General features: G+C 46.7%; 1 protein-coding gene across 2 annotated transcripts in view; it reads right to left on the reverse strand.

The window, feature by feature from the left end:
* The window catches only part of sde2 (SDE2 telomere maintenance homolog (S. pombe)), a 32,705-nt gene extending 25,927 nt beyond the window's left edge, over positions 1-6,778 (reverse strand). For both annotated transcript variants that reach the window (XM_083650009.1, XM_083650008.1), the window contains exons 1-3: positions 6,627-6,778; positions 5,637-5,754; positions 5,365-5,476 (exon numbers count right to left, since the gene is read on the reverse strand). In XM_083650009.1, the coding sequence (XP_083506135.1) occupies positions 5,365-5,476; positions 5,637-5,754; positions 6,627-6,740 (344 nt within the window). In that variant the 5' untranslated portion in view covers positions 6,741-6,778. The remainder of the gene's footprint in view (positions 1-5,364; positions 5,477-5,636; positions 5,755-6,626) is intronic.
* Positions 6,779-21,095: the final 14,317 nt, after the last annotated feature.

Here is a 21,095-nt window from a genome sequence, read left to right on the forward strand (position 1 = left end):
GAACAGCCCCATACACAGCAGATTACCCCTGCTCAGTAATTACCATAGTAATCACACAGACCCCCCCCCCCCATCCGCGAGTACCCGGTTACTCGTTCATAATAGAAGGAGAGTACTTTTGAGTATTTAAATTGCTTAAAATGCACATGCCCATCCCTAATAAAAACTAGAACGACCGCAACGCGTACTTATGCCTCCGCCATTAGTTAATTCTACAGTCCAAATCGCCATTTGAGGCAAATTGGAAGAAATTCCATCAAGGCGCTCCTGAGATGTTGCGTTACAGAGCTTGAAAATTGGGTGTGTGAGGTCACAGTGACCTTGAACTTTGACCACCAAAATGTCCTTGAGTCCAAGTGGACGTTTGAGGCAAATTCGAAGAAATTCCATCAAGACATTCCTGAGATATTGCATTAACAAGCTTGAAAATGGCATTCGAGAGGTCACAGTGACCTTGACCTTTGATAACCAAAATGGAATCAGTTCATCCTTGCGTCCAAGTCGATGTTTGAGCCAAATCAGAATAAATTCTATCAAGCCGTTCTTGAGATATTGCGTTAACGAACTTGGGAATGGCGTTCACGAGGTCATAGTGACCTTGAAGTTTGACCACCAAAATGTAATCAGTTCATCCTTGAGTCCAAGTCGATGGTTGAGACAAATTGGAAGAAATTCCGTCAAGGCATTCCTGAGATATTGCGTTAACAATAGGGCTGTGGCGATTCACTTATCTCCCGATTCGATACTATCACGATACTTGGGTGCCGATTCGATATATATTGCGATTCTTAAGTATTGCGATTCTACGATTATTGCGATTCGATATTACGATTTATTGCGATTTTTGTTTCTTTTTTCAGTTTGATTTTTTACACTAGATTAGAACATGGGAAAAGTTGAATCATACACTAGAGACTGTATATTATATCATGAGTAGGGCTGGGCGATATAGTTAAAAACAGGGGCGGACTGGGATCATAATTCAGGCCGGGCATTAGATACCAAGCAGGCCAGGCTGATATGGGCCGACGCGCGTGAAATTTGTCTGTTTGAAGCCTAATTTGGGCCAAGTCCAATTTTACAATGAGATGCACCCACTTTAACCCTGAAGTGTAATTATTACTTCAGACTAACTAATAAAGTAATAAAACCACTAGTTAACCAGTAGGCGGCCCCTGGCCTGCTGTTCAGTGAGTGGCCTGACTGCGGGCACCCAAATTCTTTTTTTTTTGCGATTATCGATTCTAGAATAAAAGATTGATTCAAAAAATCGTGACATTAAAAATCGCGATACTTAAGTGAATCGATTTTTCCCCCACCCCTAGTTAAAGCTAGCCTGACTCCACCAGACGGGGGCGGCATTGTTCCACAAATTCACAATCCACCTCAGTCTGGCCCTGGCCTCAGAGAGGCGTTCAAACCGGCCGCCACCCAGGCGCACCAATCAGCGTGAGCTAAGGGCGGGCTTTGCGAGACCGGGTGTGACGCCACCGAGAGGTGATGGGCGTTTGTAGTTCTTTCACTATTCAACATGGCGGCAGCTACCGAGGCTAGCTCCAGTGAGCTAGTCAAACATTCTATTCAAAACAATAAGCTAACATAAACGTTAAACACTTGATCTTACAGTGAGTACGAAACCGTAACTGTATTGATGTAACGTTATCAACTATGAACGTTAGTAAACAAGACATTGTTGTAGAATTTGGGGAGATAGCGTTCAGACCATTGATAGGCTGGGAGAACATAGCTGCCATCAGCTAGCTGTAGGCTAGTGAATGGCTAGCAGTTAGCCATTCACGCAAGTCACACAAACACAAAGCCCTTCTCACCACAGCCCAGTAAACATGCAATCTGTTAAACCATCATTTTTGTTCCAAATAGAAATAAATCATAACGTTAATCAAAATGCCACTGAAATATTAGCTAATCAACACAGAACTGCAAAGATCAGTGTGATGTATTGTCCCTACTGCTAGCTGAAGTGTATTCTGCTATGATTGGAATGTTTGCTGCTGTTTAATAAACCACGTTAACTCACGTTGGTGTCCGAGTGACATATTATGTTATACAGGCGAGATTAAAGATCTCAGGATAACAGGATGTTACTCGAGAAATTGGTTTATCGATAGAACATAGCTTAATATTTTGCACTTGTACTTTCTTTAGATAGGGGGTAAAAAAACTAACGGCATGGGAGCCAACACTAGATTATATCCAAATGCTGCATGGTGTAACCTAAAGGGTGTTTTTCCTCTTCTCCGTTGACGTCCTCTGGGCTCCAGGCAGCTCCCTTTCGCAGATTCATCTGACATAAACATCTTTATGAATTTACATCATCTTATCATTTTACCCAATCGTGCCTCAAGACCAGCAGATTATGTAACAACAACACCACACGGCCGTCTTTTCTCCGTTTAGTTTATTATCACAAAAGTATAACATTCTCCAGTCATGCGTAAACATCTACCATTCCACTGACAGATATGCTAAAATTCACCAGTCCTTAATGCTAAATAGTAGCGTTAAATCATTATATTGTATCAAAGTATTTGGTTGTTATTGATTGTTTTGGTTGTTATTGAGCGAGCTACTGTAACTTGTCCCAATTTCCCCCCGGGGATCATTAAAGTCTTTCTGATTCTGATTCTGATTGCCATGATCATAAAGGCTAGAGAGCGTTGCGTCTCCATGACGTTAGCCGTCCAGGCCAGTCCAGGGTGCGTGCCACTCGGTGTCATATCGTGTCATCAGTTCCCTGAAGAAACGAACAACGATATGTGTTAGTCATGAATCGCTGTTAACGTTAACATCAAAATATCAATCATCAGACGTAGCACCCCAACATCCAAATGTTGCTAACGTTAGCGTAACATCAGTTAATCCAATCAGTTACATTTAACGTGCAAAATGGCCTACCTGCACTTCATCCTCAGTCAGACATCTGCAGTAATTCTTCTTTCTTTTGGCAAATTGAATAGTCAATGGTTGCACCCAATATTCACCTTACAAAAACAGCAAAAAATCTGCGACCTCCATGCTAACTAATTAGCAATTGTAGTCCTAGCCGTTCGTGTTCACCAGGCGAGGCTACGTCATGAAGGCAAGTCGATCTGATTGGTTGGCGTTGGCACGCCCAGACGGTGACAGACAGACGGTCCATCCAATCACCTGCCAAGTAGCTTGAAAAAAGTGACCGCCCTCTTCAGCAGGGTAGCTTGACCAAATCCAGATGGATGTCGTTTGTGAAACAGAATGTGAAGCAAACTCATCAATCTGGCAGCGTCAGGTTAAGTTAAAGCCCCATTCAGTAAGTTTTCCAAGTTTTGCTATTGGGGAAACTGCGCCCTCTGGGTCCAATAGTATCGATAACGATATCGCCGTTCAAAGTCAACAAAACAGCGCCAGAAAGCTCTATGTACATGTTGTGACATCGGGTACTCACCACGTGATGAAATAATAATCCATAGTTCCGTGAAACATCATTTTCGTAGCAAATCCGAATCGAGTTACTTCCTTGTTTTCCTGAAGACAGCGCTTCCGCTGTACAGCGCATGCGCGCACCCTTTTCTTTTTTCTTTTTTATTGACACAAGTCAATCTACCATGTCATATAAAAAGCTCTTATATTACAGTAAAAAATTTCAAAAATCTTACTGATTGGGGCTTTAACAAGCTTGAAAATGGCGTTCGAGAGGTCACAGTGACCTTGACCTTTGACCACCAACATCTAATCAGTTCATCCTTGAGTCCAAGTCGATGTTTGAGGCAAATTTGATGGTTGGTTTTTGAAAAAGGTCTGAGACCGAAACGTTACAATTAAATTTATTTTTGCAAGTTTGGACAGTGTGCGGGACTCTCTTTATTTTTGTGTGAATTATATCCTTGTCCTACGCACCTGCCCCAAGAGAGATGTGCGGAGTTTTCCTTCGAATGAGGCAAATTTGATGAAATTCTGTCAAGGCATTCCTGAGATATCGTGTTAACAAGCTTGAAAATGGCGTTCGAGAGGTCACAGTGACCTTGACCTTTGACCACCAAAATATAATCAGTTCATCCTTGAGTCCAAGTCGATGTTTGCCTACAGCTGTGAACACAGGATGGAGCATTGTCTTTTTAACATCACTGTGGCAGAAATGCTGTCAAACACTTGACGAAGGTCCACAGGGACCAAAGCGTTATAAATGAAAGCAAGAGCAGTGTGCGGGATCTTCCTTCTTCAAGACTCAAGTGATCCAACGCACATGAACTGCATGTGCGAACATCTCCTTTGAAAATATAGTATCACAGGGTAAAATCTTGGTATCGTGACAACACTAAAGGTGATACTGGGTTTGGGTACCCAGTCCCACATAGGCCTAGTCTCAGCTCAGTGGTCAGTAGTGAGGGCAGGGTCTGGGTATCTTACTCTTTCTAGTCTCAGCTCAGTGGTCAGTAGTGAGGGCAGGGTCTCACTAGGCAGGGTCTGGGTCTCTTACTCTTTGTAGTCTCAGCTCAGTGGTCAGTAGTGAGGGCCGGGTCTGGGTCTCTTGCTCTTTCTAGTCTTAGCTCAGTGGTCAGTAGTGAGGGCAGGGTCTGGGTATCTTACTCTTTCTAGTCTTAGCTCAGTGGTCAGTAGTGAGGGCAGGGTCTGGGTCTCTTACTCTTTCTAGTCTCAGCTCAGTGGTCAGTAGTGAGGGCAGGGTCTGGGTCTCTTACTCTTTCTAGTCTCAGCTCAGTGGTCTGTAGTGAGGGCAGGGTCTGGGTATCTTACTCTTTCTAGTCTCAGCTAAGTGGTCAGTAGTGAGGGCCGGGTCTGGGTCTCTTACTCTTTCTAGTCTTAGCTCAGTGGTCAGTAGTGAGGGCAGGGTCTGGGTATCTTACTCTTTCTAGTCTCAGCTCAGTAGTGAGGGCCGGGTCTGGGTCTCTTACTCTTTCTAGTCTTAGCTCAGTGGTCAGTAGTGAGGGCAGGGTCTGGGTATCTTACTCTTTCTAGTCTTAGCTCAGTGGTCAGTAGTGAGGGCAGGGTCTGGGTCTCTTACTCTTTCTAGTCTCAGCTCAGTGGTCAGTAGTGAGGGCAGGGTCTGGGTCTCTTACTCTTTCTAGTCTCAGCTCAGTGGTCAGTAGTGAGGGCAGGGTCTGGGTCTCTTACTCTTTGTAGTCTCAGCTCAGTGGTCAGTAGTGAGGGCAGGGTCTGGGTCTCTTACTCTTTCTAGTCTCAGCTCAGTGGTCAGTAGTGAGGGCAGGGTCTGGGTCTCTTACTCGTTCTAGTCTTAGCTCAGTGGTCAGTAGTGAGGGCAGGGTCTGGGTCTCTTAAGTCAAGTCAAGTCAAGTCAAATTTTATTTATATAGCACCTTTCATACACAAGGCAATTCAAGGTGCTCTTACTCTTTCTCGTGGTTGACGTCTCGGAGGCGGCGTCCGCTCAGGTCCCGGCACGCCTCACGGTTCGTCGTCTTCTCAATCTGAGCTCCAAGAGCTCTGAGCATGGAGCCGAATCCTGCACCACACACACACACACACACACACACACACACACACACACACAGAGTTGTCTCGACGGTAAGGCTGTCCCAAATACTGTACCATATTTTGGCCTTTGAAGCTTGAGGGAGAGAAGAAGTCTGTGACTCAGACTCAGTTTGGGTTAAACTCAGTACCTCCTTTTCCTCCACAGAGTCGTGGTTCCAGGTGATAGATGGCTCCATGTTGGACTGAATCCTGCAGGTCAGATCGGCGTCCATTACTGCTGACATAGAAGTCCTCAGCAGGAACACCCTGCAATACAAACCAGCACATTAACACATTAACTAACACATTAAGATAATTTATTCAGATATTACTTCTATTTGGACAGACCTGAGATACTACTAATATAGAAGAATAGAAGACCTAAGGAATCGATTTGTACCAATCATGTCATGCTAGTTTGTCAGGAAGGTAGCTAAATAACACTCCAAATTTAAGCTAAATTTTGGCGAGGGAAAAAAAAAGATTTTCAAAGGGGTCCTCTTTTTCACAGCCTAATGTTGGCAGGTGTGTGTGTGTCCGTTTTGAACCAGCTAGTAGCCTTATATTGTCATTTAGCCTTTCTGCTGCTGTTGTTCTCAATGTTATTAAACATGTCCGTTTTGAACCAGCTAGTAGCCTTATATTGTCATTTAGCCTTTCTGCTGCTGTTGTTCTTAATGTTATTAAACCAGTTATTGTTATACAGAAACATAATCTGTATTGTATAGCTTCGTTTAAATGCTTACTTAATTGTTTTAATGTGCAAATGTATCATTTTTCAATTGCTTCCGTGTGCTCTAGGCTTGTGCAAAAAGGTCACCGGAAGTGGTTATTGTTGCTCGTCTTATTGTTGCTAACGGAACAGAGGTTAACGTTACCTGAAAGTTACAGTGACGCTAATTAAATGCATGTGAGCAGTGGCTCCACGGCTCTGGTCGTAATGTAGTTAATGTTATATCTGATTTAGTCTAGAATAAACTGTCTGTCAGTCAGCTGTTGTTAGCCGCTCCGTCTGGGCTAGCTAACGTAGCTAACGCTAACTCTACAGACGGAGGCGGAGCGGCTAACAGGTTAGCCAGCATCAGCTTATAAAGCAGTTGAGAGATAGGCTTGTGAAGGAGGTGTTGGGGTCAACTGACCGTGTGGGTTAAGAAGCGGTCCAAGATGTCTCTGACGCGGGAGCCAGCAGGCAGAGAGGAGCTGGACGATCCAGAGAACAGAACAGGAGCAGAGACAAACACAAACACCTCCATGTTGGCAGCAGCAATAATCGTTTGGACTTCCTTCTTCTTCTTCCTCTTCTTCTTCTTCTTCTTCTCCTTCTTCTTCTTCTTCTTCTTCTTCTTCTTCTCCTTCTTCTTCTTCTTCTTCTTCTTCTTCTTCTTCTTCTTCTTCTTCTTCTTCTTCTTCTTCTTCTTCTTCTATTGATGTTTTATGGCGGTTGGCAAACAACTTTTTGTGCATTACCGCCACCTACTGGAGTTTGATGTCTTCTTTATATTGGAATCTATTTACAGTGTTCATCATGTATCATCACCCATAGTGCTCCCATTCACGATATATATGTCCATTCTACGACTCAGTCGGCGGGAACTCATCCCTCAGCGCCTTCTCGATTTCCTCCCCATCATCATCTTAATCTTTTCCTTTTTTCCTTTGACCTGCTCCGCACAATTAATTACCATGGCCATGAATGTCAAAAATCCTTTCTTGTCCACACAAATGTTTCGTTCAATTCCACCAGTTCCACTCTTCTGCTCCGATTCATTTTGCACTTCCACTTTTTCCTTTCTCTCAATCTCCCTGCACTTAACTAACCTGACGCTGCCAGATGGACGGTATAGCTCCACATAGGTTTCACTAAACCAGTCGATCTGGGTTTGAAGTCACCAGACCCGCTGACGGAGGCGGGCACTTTGTCCAAGCTACTTGGCAGGTGATTGGATGACCCATCTGTCTATCACCGCTGGTGGGTGTTAACTTCAACCAATCAGATCGCGGAAGGTGCCTGTGGATGATCTCCGTGGTATTCATTGATTGAGTCCTCGCGGTCGTATAAAGTCACCTTCGAAGCATTTAGTTAGATTATAACGAACTAGTTGTGTGGCTTAGCCTTCCCAAATGTTGAGGGTCGTTTTTTAGAATTTAATACATAGAATTGGGAACATTACATTCAATTTCATTCAGACTGCCTGTCACTTCCGCGATGTTGACGAGTGAAAAGAACTACAAAGACCATGTACCCACTACTTGCCCAGACGAGCCTGCCCGCCTACGGCCGCCGCTGATTCGTCGGCCCGGCAATGGCCGGCATGGCTCGACCAATCATCTTAAACTGCCTGTGCGGGTCCAGACCGTCACGGAGAACCAAATGAAATGTGAGTTCACGTGACGGGCGGTTTACCAGGCTAGCACTTAACAGCCTCAGCATACTTCTTCTTCTTCTTCTTCTTCTTCTTTGAGGTTTATTGGCGGTTGGGAAACAACGAATTGGTGCATTACCGCCACCAACTGGTGACTTCCTTCTTCTTCTACTTCTTTTTCTTTCAGGTTTTCGGCAGTGTAGACGCTACTAGGCGTAGTACTGCCCTCCGCAGGAGAAGGATAACTAACTCAAACACTACACTTCATATTACAACTAAATGAATGAATGCATTAATTAATACAATTCTCGATACAACTCTGAATCATGCAGGAACACAAACGCATCACCAGTGATTCTTGTTCTGGCCAAAGAAAGATTTAACAGAAAAATATAAAACTATAGGCAGTGGTGTGTGTGTGTGTGTATATACTGTATATATATTGTAGCGGGTTGGGTTTGTGTGCTACTGTTGTGTGTTGTACTGTTCTGTGCATGGGGGTTAACTGTGGGATTGACATGTCTGTGGGGATTTACGGGGGCCTGTGAAGGCGACATTAGCCAGTGGGTGGGGTGAGAGGGGGGTTCACCTGTGATTGGCTGGGGGGAGGGGAGCTGTGGGCGAGAGGGGAACAGCTCGGGGGAGTTGGAGCGTGAGCCTGAGAGAGACGGCTGTGTTTGGGGAGAGCTGAGAGCTAGGAGGGAGCTAGCGGGGTTTTGGTGTGTGTTGTGGGGTTTGTTTTGGCGTGGGCTACGGCTGACAGTAGCCCTGGAACCTGTGTTAACAGAATAAAGTGTGGTAACAAGATCCTGACTCACCGACTGGTTCCTGACAATGCTACACTGGTGTCAGAAGAAAAACTTAACGACTGGAAGACTCGAGCGCGACCTGGCGTTAGCGGTTAGCTGTTTGTGTGCTAGCTGCTACAAGGACCACGTGGAATGGTGCGCATAGAAGAACGCCTGTCGGTGGACGGGGGGGAAAAGGAGCTACCGACCCCGGAGTTTAGCTCGGTGCTTGCTAGCATGGAGGGCCGCCTGAAGCAGGAGCTCAGCGCGGTACTTGCCGGCGTGGAGGCCCGCTTGATGCAGGAGGTCAGACGGCTGTTGGAGGCGACGCCTGCCTGGGCAGAGGGGCTTATGGAGCTGCTACGGGAAGTCGCGCAGCGCGGAGAGAAGCGGACGGAGGAGCCGCAAAGAGAGTGTTGGACTTGTGGGGGACATGGGCACCTGGCGAGGTGGTGTCGCAGCGGTTCCGGGGGACAGACGGGGTACGCGGAGCAACGATACTGGGGACGGCCGGGTGTCTGCTGGTCGTGCGGAGCCTTCGGGCATCTGGCCAGGGGGTGTCAGGAGACTGTCGGGGAGCAGAGGACGGCGGGAGAGGAGAGACGTGCAGGCGGCTGGCAGGTGAGACTCTGCTGGTCGTGTAAGAGGCCTGGACATTTGGCCAGAGACTGCACTGAGACAGTAGAGGTCAGGGGAGAGACACAGGCTGGGGAGGATGTGAACAACCGGGGGGAAGAGAACGTTGTTAGGATCGGGAGAGCGACGCTCATATTTCCAGGTGAGCGGGTGTCGCTACTAACGCCGGAGGGACCGGCACAGCCGAGCTGCCCTACACCCCCCACGGTTGCTGTGCAGGAAGCCGAGGTGGTGATCGCAGCCGGCTGTGTTATTCCCACTGACCTGAACACGCCGCCCCCTGGGGGAGGGGGACGGGAGGACGGGCGAGTGCAAGAGGCGGAGGAAGAGGAGTACTGTTCAGATGAAGAGGAGTTCTGTTCAGATGTGGACCTGGAGGACGACAACGTGACCATCATGGATGTCGACGCGGATGAGTGGCAATACAGGCAGGCGGAGGACGCGGATATCGGTCCCGCGTATACGTGGGTGGTGGCCGGACGCCGGCCCCCTGTGGAGGAGATTCACAGGTGTTCCGGTGTCACAAAGGAACTGTGGGAGATGTTTACCGACCTGCATCTGGATGAAGACGGAGTTTTGGGGAGGGGGGAACATGGGAAGAGAGGGTTCCGGGCGGTGGTACCCAGCTACCTGCAGGAGTTGGTATTACGGTGGGCACACAGGGGCCCGGGACCTGGTCATCAGGCGGCTGAGGAGGCGCTCCGCGGTGTTCGGACGCTGTTCTATTGGAACCAGTACGAGGGGGATGTGCAGAACTACTGCAGTGCGTGTGATGACTGTGGGACACAGGGGGGCGCTGAGGAGAGTCACCCGGCGGAGGAGTGACCCCACTAGGGGGGGGGGAGAGGGACTAGTGTGCTTCTGGTGGGCCAGAAGCTTTGATGTGAGGGGGAAGTGTAGCGGGTTGGGTTTGTGTGCTACTGTTGTGTGTTGTACTGTTCTGTGCATGGGGGTTAACTGTGGGATTGACATGTCTGTGGGGATTTACGGGGGCCTGTGAAGGCGACATTAGCCAGTGGGTGGGGTGAGAGGGGGGTTCACCTGTGATTGGCTGGGGGGAGGGGAGCTAGGGCGAGAGGGGAACAGCTCGGGGGAGTTGGAGCGTGAGCCTGAGAGAGACGGCTGTGTTTGGGGAGAGCTGAGAGCTAGGAGGGAGCTAGCGGGGTTTTGGTGTGTGTTGTGGGGTTTGTTTTGGCGTGGGCTACGGCTGACAGTAGCCCTGGAACCTGTGTTAACAGAATAAAGTGTGCTAACAAGATCCTGACTCACCGACTGGTTCCTGACAATGCTACAATATATATATATATATATATATATATATATATATATATATATATATATATATATATATATATATATATATATATATATATATCGATTTTGCAATCAAAATTTAGTTTTTATAACCTTGGAGATGATTTAAGAACCGCAGAGAAAATTCACGCATTGTGGAGCGGTCTCGTTCCACAATGCGCCCAGCCTCCTGGGACATGATGCTCACACGTGTTCAGAGGGCAGTTTTGTTACAGTCGGGATTCTGCCTCCATTTCAGCTCGCCCCCGCAGGGCGCAGCTCACCCCCGCTCAGCTTGCAGAGGCACGCGCGTCACTTAATGGCTCAGAGCCGGCTTCTGTCAGGGGAGGGAAATCTCCGAAATGAAAATCAAAATTGTAAATAAGAGTTATTTTTGATAAACTGAGCACACAGGGGTGATTTAAATATATATATTGTAACGATCCCACAAAGCAGTCGAAGAGTCAGGATCTTGTCACCGCACTTTATTGTGGATCGCTATTCCGGGGACTACTGTCAGCCGTAGTCCACGCCACCAAACCCCACAACCACACACCCAAACCCCGCTAGCTTCTCCTAGCTTCTCCCACACACAGCCGTCTCCTTCAGGCTCCACATCAACAACCTTGAGCTGTCGCTCTCTCATTCACACCCCCCTTCCCCCAGCCAATCACAGGTGAACCCCTCTCTCCCACCACACCCACTGGCTGGTATGCTGCCTTTACGTAACCCTGTAAATGACCCCCCCATATCTTCAGTGCCTACTGCCCAGGTGGGCTATCTCGTCGAAAGGGCCTTTCTGTGTGGAGTTTGCATGTTCTCCCCGTACCCCCCAGGGGGTTCCTCCGTACATAACCCCCCACTAAAAACATGCAGAAGATCGTCATCCGACCAGTGACGACAACATCTGAAGTTGGTCCAATGATGGTCCAATGAAGGTCCCCGGGCGCTGGAAAGAAATAGCGACCACTGCTCCTGGCCTGCCCCCTGGAGGAAAGGACAAGCCTGGATGGGTAAAATGCAGAGGACATATTTCACCGGCCACCGTCAGCATGAGTGTGTGTTGTGGCCGCATGCATGTGTTGTAGTGTGTTGTGTGACAATAAAAGATGGGCTGCCGTCTGAAAATCGTGTTTTAAATCCCCACAGACATGTCAAACCCCAGAGTCGCCACATTACCTCCTCCCAACAAAGCCAGCGCCCACGCTGGCACCCACAAAACACCCATATCCCTGTACATGTCCCTGTACAATAACACCCCAACATTTACATTATTCTTTTCTTTTTTCCATTCATTTCAATTCACAACACCATTTCCATCCCCCCTTCAAAGCTTCTGTCCCACCCGAAGCACACTAGTCCCTCTCACTCCCCAGTGGGGTCAGTCCAACGCAGGGTGACTCTCTTCGGCCCCCCCCCTTGTGCTCTACAGTCATCACACGCACTGCAGTAGCTCCGCACATCCTCCCTGTGTTCGCCCCAGTAGAATCCCAGACGAACACGGTGGAGTGTGTCCTCAACCCCCCGATGACCGGGCCCGAGTCCCCTGTGTGCCCACCGTAGCACCAATCCCTGCAGGTAGCTGGGTACAACCAACCCTCCTCTCCCGTGCACCTTTCTCTCCAAACGCCCATCTCCATCCAGACGCAAGTCTGAAAACATATTCCACAGTACCTTCGTGGCACCGGAACATGTGCGAATCTCCTCCACAAGGGGCCGGCGTCCGGCCACTACCCACGCGTACACCGGACCAATATCCGCGTCCTCCGCCTGCCTGTGTTTCCACTCATCTACCCCGACATCCCAGATGGCGTCCACATCCGGACAGTACTCCTCTTCCTCCGCCTCTTGCACTCGCTCTTCCTCCCGTCCCCCTCCCCCAGGGGGCGGCGTGTTCAGAACAGCAGGGAGAACACAACCGGCAGCGATCTCCACCTCGGCTCCCTGCACAACAACCGTGGGGGGTGTAGAGCAGCTAGGCTGGGCTGGCTCCTCTGGCGTTAGCAACACCCGCTCATCCGGACCCACGAGCTTCACTCTCCCGACTCTAACAACGTTCTCTTCTCTCAGGCTGCTCACATTCTCCCCAGCCTGTGTCCCTCCTCCGTCTCCCAATGTCTCAGTGCAGTTCCTGGCCAAATGCCCAGGGCTCTTACATGACCAGCAGACTCTCACCTGCCAGCCGCCTGCACGTCTCTCCTCTCCCGCTGTCCTCTGGTCCTCGACAGCCTCCCGACACTCCCTGGCCAGATGCCCAAACGATCCACATGACCAGCAGACACCCGGGCGTCCCCAGAAACGTTGCTCCGCGTCCCTGATCTGCCCCGAAGGAATGCTGTGACACCACCTCGCCAGGTGACCATGTGCTCCACAAGTCCAACACTTTCTTTGCGGCTCCTCCATCCGCCGTTCTGCACGCTGCGTGGCCTCCCGCAGCAGCTTCATAAGCTCCTCTGCCCAGGCAGGCGTCGCCTCCAATAGCCGTCTGACTTCTTTCAACAAACGGGCTTCCATGCCCGTAAGCACCGAGCTGAACTCCTGCTTCAGGCGGGTCTCCATGCCGGCCAGTACCGAGCAGAACTCCGGAGTCGGTAGCTCCCTTTCCCCCCTGTCCACCGACGGCCGTCCTTCTTCGCGCACCATTCCACGTGGTGTTTGTAGCAGTTAGCAGACACAGCTAACCTTGTAGCAGCTAGCACACACAGCTAGCCTCGTAGCAGTTAGCACACACAGCTAACCTCGTAGCAGTTAGCACACACAGCTAACCGCCCACGCCAGTCCAAGCTCGATCCTCCAAGGCGTTAACTTTTACTTCTGACACCAATGTAACGATCCCACAAAGCAGTCGAAGAGTCAGGATCTTGTCACCGCACTTTATTGTGGATCGCTATTCCGGGGACTACTGTCAGCCGTAGTCCACGCCACCAAACCCCACAACCACACACCCAAACCCCGCTAGCTTATCCTAGCTTCTCCCACACACAGCCGTCTCCTTCAGGCTCCACACATCAACAACCTTGAGCTGTCGCTCTCTCGTTCACATCCCCCTTCCCCCAGCCAATCACAGGTGAACCCCTCTCTCCCACCACAACCACTGGCTGGTATGCTGCCTTTACGTAACCCCGTAAATCCCCACAGACATGTCAAACCCCAGAGTCGCCACAAATACAAGGTCCAGTATAAAACACACAATACATAAAAAAGCAATACAACATCCCAACATACACATATGCCAATACATTACATTAAAAGGTTGTACCAATGTACCAAAATGCTAGACTGGTACTTAATAGCACTGAGACCAGGTTGAGACAGCAGCATAATGATCAAGTTCTGAGATATATTAAAGGAGAATTTCGTTTTTTTTTAACCTGGACCCATCTCCTGGCAATAATTATGATTTGGCCACTCACCCAGCGATGTTCGCGGCGTTTCTGGGTGTCCTAGCGTTGTTTTGAGATCAATAGCGTCCAAGTCAGTCGTAAAATGGAGCTGATTTGGGGCCAAGTGTGAGCCTGTCTTTCCTGCATCTAAATACCGTAAATTCCGGACTATAAGCCGCGGCTTTTTCCCCGTTTTTTGGCCCTGCGGCTTATATAACGGTGCGGCTTATCTATGGATTTTTTCAGAAAAAAAAATACAAATACAAATAAAATCTCTCTTTTTTAGCACTCTTTCTACCTATAAATCCACTTCTGTTTTAATTTCCTCTCTTGCCCTCTTTTCACCACACCGCGGACACTGTGTGCACTGTAAAAATAAACAAAGGTGGTGTTGTGTTATGTTGTTTTGTTGAAATGTTACGGTAATACGGTAAATGGGAGCTTCCTCAAACAGCCAACAATCCCCTCTGTGCGTGAACCCTTACATATGGTAATTACGGTAAGCAAACGGCCACTCGGTGACCTCCAAAATCGATGGATTTTACAGGTTACACAGCTTCATCAGCACATTTTATGTGCATTGCTTTGCTGCTTGTTTTTTCGATTATTTTTTTGTAAAGCACCTTGAATTGCCTTTGTGTATTAAAGACTTGACATCATTGGCGGAAATCAACCGGTTACTCCTACCGGTTCAAAGTTCATCAGCCGCCCGGAATCACAACAAGACGAGCAGTCTCTCACTTACCATGGGGAAGGTACGCAGAAATTCACACGACGCAGCTTTCAAGTTGAAAGCAGTCAATCTCGCATTAAAAGAGGGAAACAGAGCAGCAGCGCGTACCCTGAGCATCAATGAGTCAATGGTGAGGCGTTGGAAGGCGCAGCAGGAGGAACTGTCTCAGTGCAAGAAGACCAAAAAGTCCTTCAGAGGTCATAAAAGCAGATGGCCCGAACTTGAAGATTCCCTTGAAGACTGGGTGTTGACCCAGAGAGCAGACGGCCGAGGCGTTTCCACGGTGCAGATCCGACTGAAGGCCAAAACAGTCGCCACCGAAATGAAAATTGAACATTTCAGAGGTGGGCCATCTTGGTGCTTCCGATTCATGAGACGAAAGGGACTGTCCGTCAGGGCGAGGACGACTGTGTGCCAGCAACTCCCTCCCGACTACCAGGAGAAAATCACAAACTTCGGCGAATTCACACAAAGGAAGATCAAGGAATATTCCATCGAACCGGAGCAGATCATAAATATGGATGAAGTGCCTTTGACGTTCGACCTGCCACTCACTCGGACTGTTAACAAGAAAGGTGAATCGTCGATCACATTGAGAACCACTGGGCACGAGAGAACGAATTTCACTTGTGTTCTCGGCTGCACAGCATCTGGAGTAAAGCTGCCGCCAATGGTGATTTTCAAGCGGATTACGATGCCGAAAGAGAAAATTCCCAGTGGGATATGCCTCAGAGTCAACAAGAAAGGGTGGATGATGGAAAGTGTCATGAAGGAGTGGCTGGCTGAGTGCTACGTCAAGCGCCCTGGAGGATTCTTTCACCAAAAAAAAGCTTTGCTCGTTCTCGACAGCATGAGGGCTCATATAACAGATTCCGTGAAAGCAGCCATCAAGACCACAAACTCCATTCCAGCTGTGATTCCTGGGGGCACAACGAAGCATCTGCAGCCACTTGACATCAGTGTCAATCGTGCGTTCAAAGTGGCACTACGCGTTGAGTGGGAGGCGTGGATGACGAGCGGCGATAAATCATTCACCAAAACAGGTCGCATGCGAAAAGCAACTTTCGCTCAAGTTTGCCAGTGGATCCTGACAGCGTGGAGGAGTGTGAAAACATCCACGATCACGATCACCTATGTGGGATTCGAAATAATGAAGGTTATGCCAAACCCCACATAGGTTACGCTAAAACCACCACCGCAAAGCGTCCTACCTGTAGTTGACCAGTCGGCAGGAAAGTATCACGGGACTTCACGAGACTTGGTGACCGAGATCACGTTTGAGGTAATTTGGTCCCTGGGAGAGACCAGGAAATAGCCTGGGGGGAAATATCACTCTGGTGGATGTTGACGGATCAGATTATGGCGATATGTGGCGAAAACGGGAATAAAAATAGCTATTTAGATGCAGGAAAGACAGGCTCACACTTGGCCCCAAATCAGCTCCATTTTACGACTGACTTGGACGCTATTGATCTCAAAACAACGCTAGGACGCCCAGAAACGCCGCGAACATCGCTGGGTGAGTGGCCAAATCATAATTATTGCCAGGAGATGGGTCCAGGTTAAAAAAAAACGAAATTCTCCTTTAAAGGGATAGTTCGGTTTGTTTGAAGTGGGGTCCTATCAGCTAGTTCGATACACTAACTTAATTAGGTACAGTGTTCAGGAGGCTGGGCGCATTGTGGAACGAGACCGCGCACTCAGAGCAGCAGCCAAACCAGCCTTTTCTCTGTAAGTACGGGGGGTCAACAACTAAAACGTAATTTAGCCACCTAAAACAACGCCCACCTAAACAAATCGATATCTGTGTACATGCACGCTCTATTTTGACCATTTTCAGCGCTTTACTTTTCCGCAAAACAGCAGTTTCATTCGGCACTGCTTTTTCTCCCAACCGTACAACTACCGTATTCCTCCGCTAAAAGCCAGCACAGAGCACAGAGCCGCGGTTTACAAAACAGGAAGGCTTGGAAGAGAGATAAAACACTGACTTACTTTAGAGACAACAAGTCACCTGGCCTCTCTGGTCTGGGACGTTTTCCACAATTTATCCTGGGAATGGTGAAAAAGGTCTGCAGGGCACCCCGGCATTTAGGCAGCAGGCGCATCTCTCTTTCTGCCTGTTCACTCTCTGCAAAAGTTCCTCTTCTGTATTCTCTCTGGTTCATAATTGTATCCTCTTGTCACCAAGGTGAATGGCATATCATCCTCGCTATCAAAATCACTCATATTTTCGTTCGTGTATTCTATTTGTTGTGTCTTCACTAACAAACCGGGAGAAATAAAATACCCCCAAATAACTGCGGAGTAATCCAGTGCTGCGGCTTTGTGCAGGCTTTTAGTGGAGGAATACGGTAGTTGTACGGTTGGGAGAAAAAGCAGTGCCGAATGAAACTGCTGTTTTGCGGAAAAGTAAAGCGCTGAAAATTGTCAAAATAGAGCGTGCATGTACACAGATATCGATTTGTTTAGGTGGGCGTTGTTTTAGGTGGCTAAATTACATTTTAGTTGTTGACCCCCCGTACTTACAGAGAAAAGGCTGGTTTGGCTGCTGCTCTGAGTGTGCGGTCTCGTTCCACAATGCGCCCAGCCTCCTGAACACTGTACCTAATTAAGTTTATTGTATCGAACTAGCTGATAGGACCCCACTTCAAACAAACCAAACTATCCCTTTAAGACGACAGATAAACTTGTAGGTCAGATTTCTCAGCAGGGCATGAAAGGTGTAGACTCCTGCACCACAAAACATCTCACTAGCACTGCACCACCTTGGCTTTCTGAGCAGAATCCTCATGCAGTCATTGTAAGCAACCTGAAGCTTTTGAATGCTAGCCTGCTTAAACTTGACCCACAGGGGACAGTATAGAGAGGAGTACAATAGGCTCTAAACAGGTTAATCTTGACCTCATCAGAGCAAAAATATAACTTTTCCCTCAGCATATTAGCTTGTGCATACAAGACACGCCGCTGCCTATACATGTCATCATCATCGCTCATTTGATCAGTAAGAATGTGACCCAATTACTTGGTTCTACAGCACACTTCAAGAACCAGTCCTGACAAATAAAAAGAAGTGAAGGAGAGATCCTTATCATCCCTTGTTCTGCAAACCATGATGACACTATTTTTAGCATTATATTTCACATCAAAATCTACTCCATACGCAGAACAAATATTCAGCAGCTGTTGAAAACCAGTACTGCGTGCTTGGAGACAGGATGGTCAGATCGTCAGCGTACATAAAATGCTTTATCCAGGTGTTATCCAGCACACATCCAGTTCTACAGCTACTGAGCTGTACAGAGAGGTCATTCATGTAAAAAATGAAAGTGGACAGGAGAAAGAAGCCCCCCCTGCCGGATGCCGTTCCCCACCCCAAAAGGAGCAGAGACCGAATTACCCCATCTGACCTGCATGGTCTGGTTGGCATACCAGAATGCTAGGATTCTAATAATGCCCCTAGGCACACCTCTCTCTCTCATCTTTAAAAACAGCTTCTGATGGTTAACTCTATCGAATGCGTTAGAGGCATCAATAAAGCCACCAAAACAGAGGGGTTCTTAGCTTTATACATATCCATCACTTCTTTAAACCCAAACTGGTTGTCAGTGGTGTCTAAAAAGGAACTTAAACGATCTAATAAAATTTGCTCTAAAACCTTGGAGAGTACACTAGCCAGTGCAATTGGCCGGTAGATGTCCAGGCTCCCCACCTTGCCCGCCTTGTCCTTGATGACCGGCACTAAGGTGACGGGCAACATGGAGTCTGGCAGCAGCCCATGTGACACGAGGCCTGTAAGACAGATGGAGAGCAGGACAGCAACCTGGCTCGCAAAGATGCTCTGCAGTGATGTTATCAGGGCCGCTGGCTTTATTATAAGCAGTGTTGGGGGTAACTCATTACAAAAGTAACATATTACATGTAATATATTACTTTTAGCAGTAACTCAGTAATATAACTTATTACTTATAGGATTTCAGTAATATTATACCAGTTACTTTGTCAAGTAACTCAAGTTACAAATTGAGTTACATTTGATTAAATCAAAGCACATATTTAAAAAAGATACAATCATTTCCTAATCAAACTGTGTGTTTTTAGGCAAATAACCACTATAGATGACAATAACAAAGGAAAAGAATAACATTTAGAATTTTGGATTGTTTACACTGACTTCAAGCGGTTGAAATTATTTTTTGGGATGGCGGCGATGTCATTCTGTTGGTGCTGTTGTTTTGGTAAAAGTAATGCAAAAGTATTGTAGGAAGTAACAAGTTACTCTACACAGAAAGTAATATTGTAAAGTAACGTATTACTTTCAAATGAAAGTAACTAGTAATATGTAGTATATTCAGGGATCGCGGAACCGCCCGGGCCACATGGGCCCGGGCCCGGGTACATTTCAGTTCCCCCCCCCCAAAAAAAAAAAAAAAATTAGATTTTTTTTTTTTTTTTTTTTAAATTAAACCTCATTTACTTATTACACTCGACTGGTTGTTTTTCAGATGTGATGTGAATCTAAAGTGAACTAAACAAGTCAGATCCACTATAAATGTTTTTCAGTAGATGCTGTGATGTAGCCACAAGAAAGGTGCAATATTAATGTTTTTCAGGAGATGGCGATGTTGCTAGCTATAGGTTCTAAACAAGAAATATGGTTCAAATGTTTACAGTAGTTTTCCTTTCTTGCTGCACTACAATGTTACAATGCTGTGAGACAGGCCCGGCGTTGGAGGGGGGCCTGACCGGGCCGGGCCCCCCATTCCCTAAGCTGGCCCCCCCCATTCAATTTCTTTTTTCTTTTTTTTTTGTGTGTGCTAAAAACGTTTTTCCGTTTTTCTGTTTTAAAGTTTAAAACGGAATCTGGCTGTCATTAGGCATTGATTAACTGAATGCTATTGCTAACTGTTACTTTGAACCTCCATTTGCAATGATTCTGGCTGGATATTAACTATTGTAAATTTGTCACAATGAATGCAATTTGTGCACAATGTGTAAATACATTTAATATTAATTGTTTAGGCCTAATTATTTGTAAAGTCACAACACATTAGAGATGTGTGTAGTTCTTCATAGATTTAGCCTCTTCATTTTGCTCTCAAATGCACCAGGTTGACGAATTTTACTTTAAAATGTACAAAATCTTCTTCCGGGGGAGAATCCCCCCGGACCCCCCTTGGGTAGCTTGGCCCCCCCAAGCTAGGGGCAGGCCCCCTCTGTAATTTGGTTCTGGAGCCGGGCCTGCTGTGAGACGGAGCTAAACACAAAAGATGCAATATTAATAGTTTTTCATGAGATACTCAGTATTTAATACTAATACTAATACTAATAATATAAAAGGAGAAGATACTGAATAATGACATGACAACAGTATAATCCTAATGTTAATTTAAAATTAAATATTCTTCTAAACTGCTTACAGACAGTCAGTATGGCTTTAGAACAAACAGGTCAACTGCCATGGCTCTAACGGATTTAGTGGAAGAGTTAACAAGTACAATTGACAATAAGAAATATGCAGTGGGTGTTTTCATTGATCTGAAGAAAGCGTTTGACACAATAAATCATGATATTCTAATACAAAAACTAGAGAGGTATGGGATCAGAGGGGTGGGGCTAAATTGGCTAAAAAGCTACATTGAAAACAGAAAACAGTTTGTGCAGGTGGGCATTACAACATCTTCTCCCTTAGATATTACTTGCGGTGTACCACAAGGGTCGATTTTAGGACCAAAACTGTTTATACTGTACATTAATGACATATGCAATGTTTCAAAAATATTGAAATATGTAATTTTTGCTGATGACACAAATATATTCTGTGTAGGTGAAAATCTTCAGCAGCTGTTAGAGGCTGTCACAGAAGAATTGGGGAAGCTAAAGTTGTGGTTTGATGCAAATAAACTATCATTAAACACAAAAAAAACAAAATTTATGATCTTTGGCAAAACAAATAAACATCTGAATACTCCCGTAGAATTAATGATTGACAGTGTTAAACTAGAAAGAGTACATGAGAACACATTTTTAGGAGTAATAATCGACCACAACTTTAGCTGGAAACCACATATCAGATATATCAGGTCCAAGTTAGCAAGCACTGTGGGGATTCTATGCAAAACAAGGCACTTTTTGAACATCAAATCATTGCAAACACTGTACTGTACACTCTTCTTACCATACCTGACTTATTGTGTTGAAGTATGGGGAAACACCTATAGAAGCAACTTACAGACAATATGCAACATGCAAAAGAGAGCAATAAGGATAGTGAATAAGGTAGGTTATCATGAACACACAAATGTACTGTTTCATAAATCAAAGACGCTGAAGTTTTGGGATCTGGTGGAGTTCAAAACCGCCCAAACTCTGTATAAAGCGCGACATAATTTACTTCCTGGTAATATACAAA

This window comes from Poromitra crassiceps, assembly GCF_964638095.1.
Source record: "Poromitra crassiceps genome assembly, chromosome: 1".
In the NCBI taxonomy this organism is placed as follows: domain Eukaryota; kingdom Metazoa; phylum Chordata; class Actinopteri; order Beryciformes; family Melamphaidae; genus Poromitra; species Poromitra crassiceps.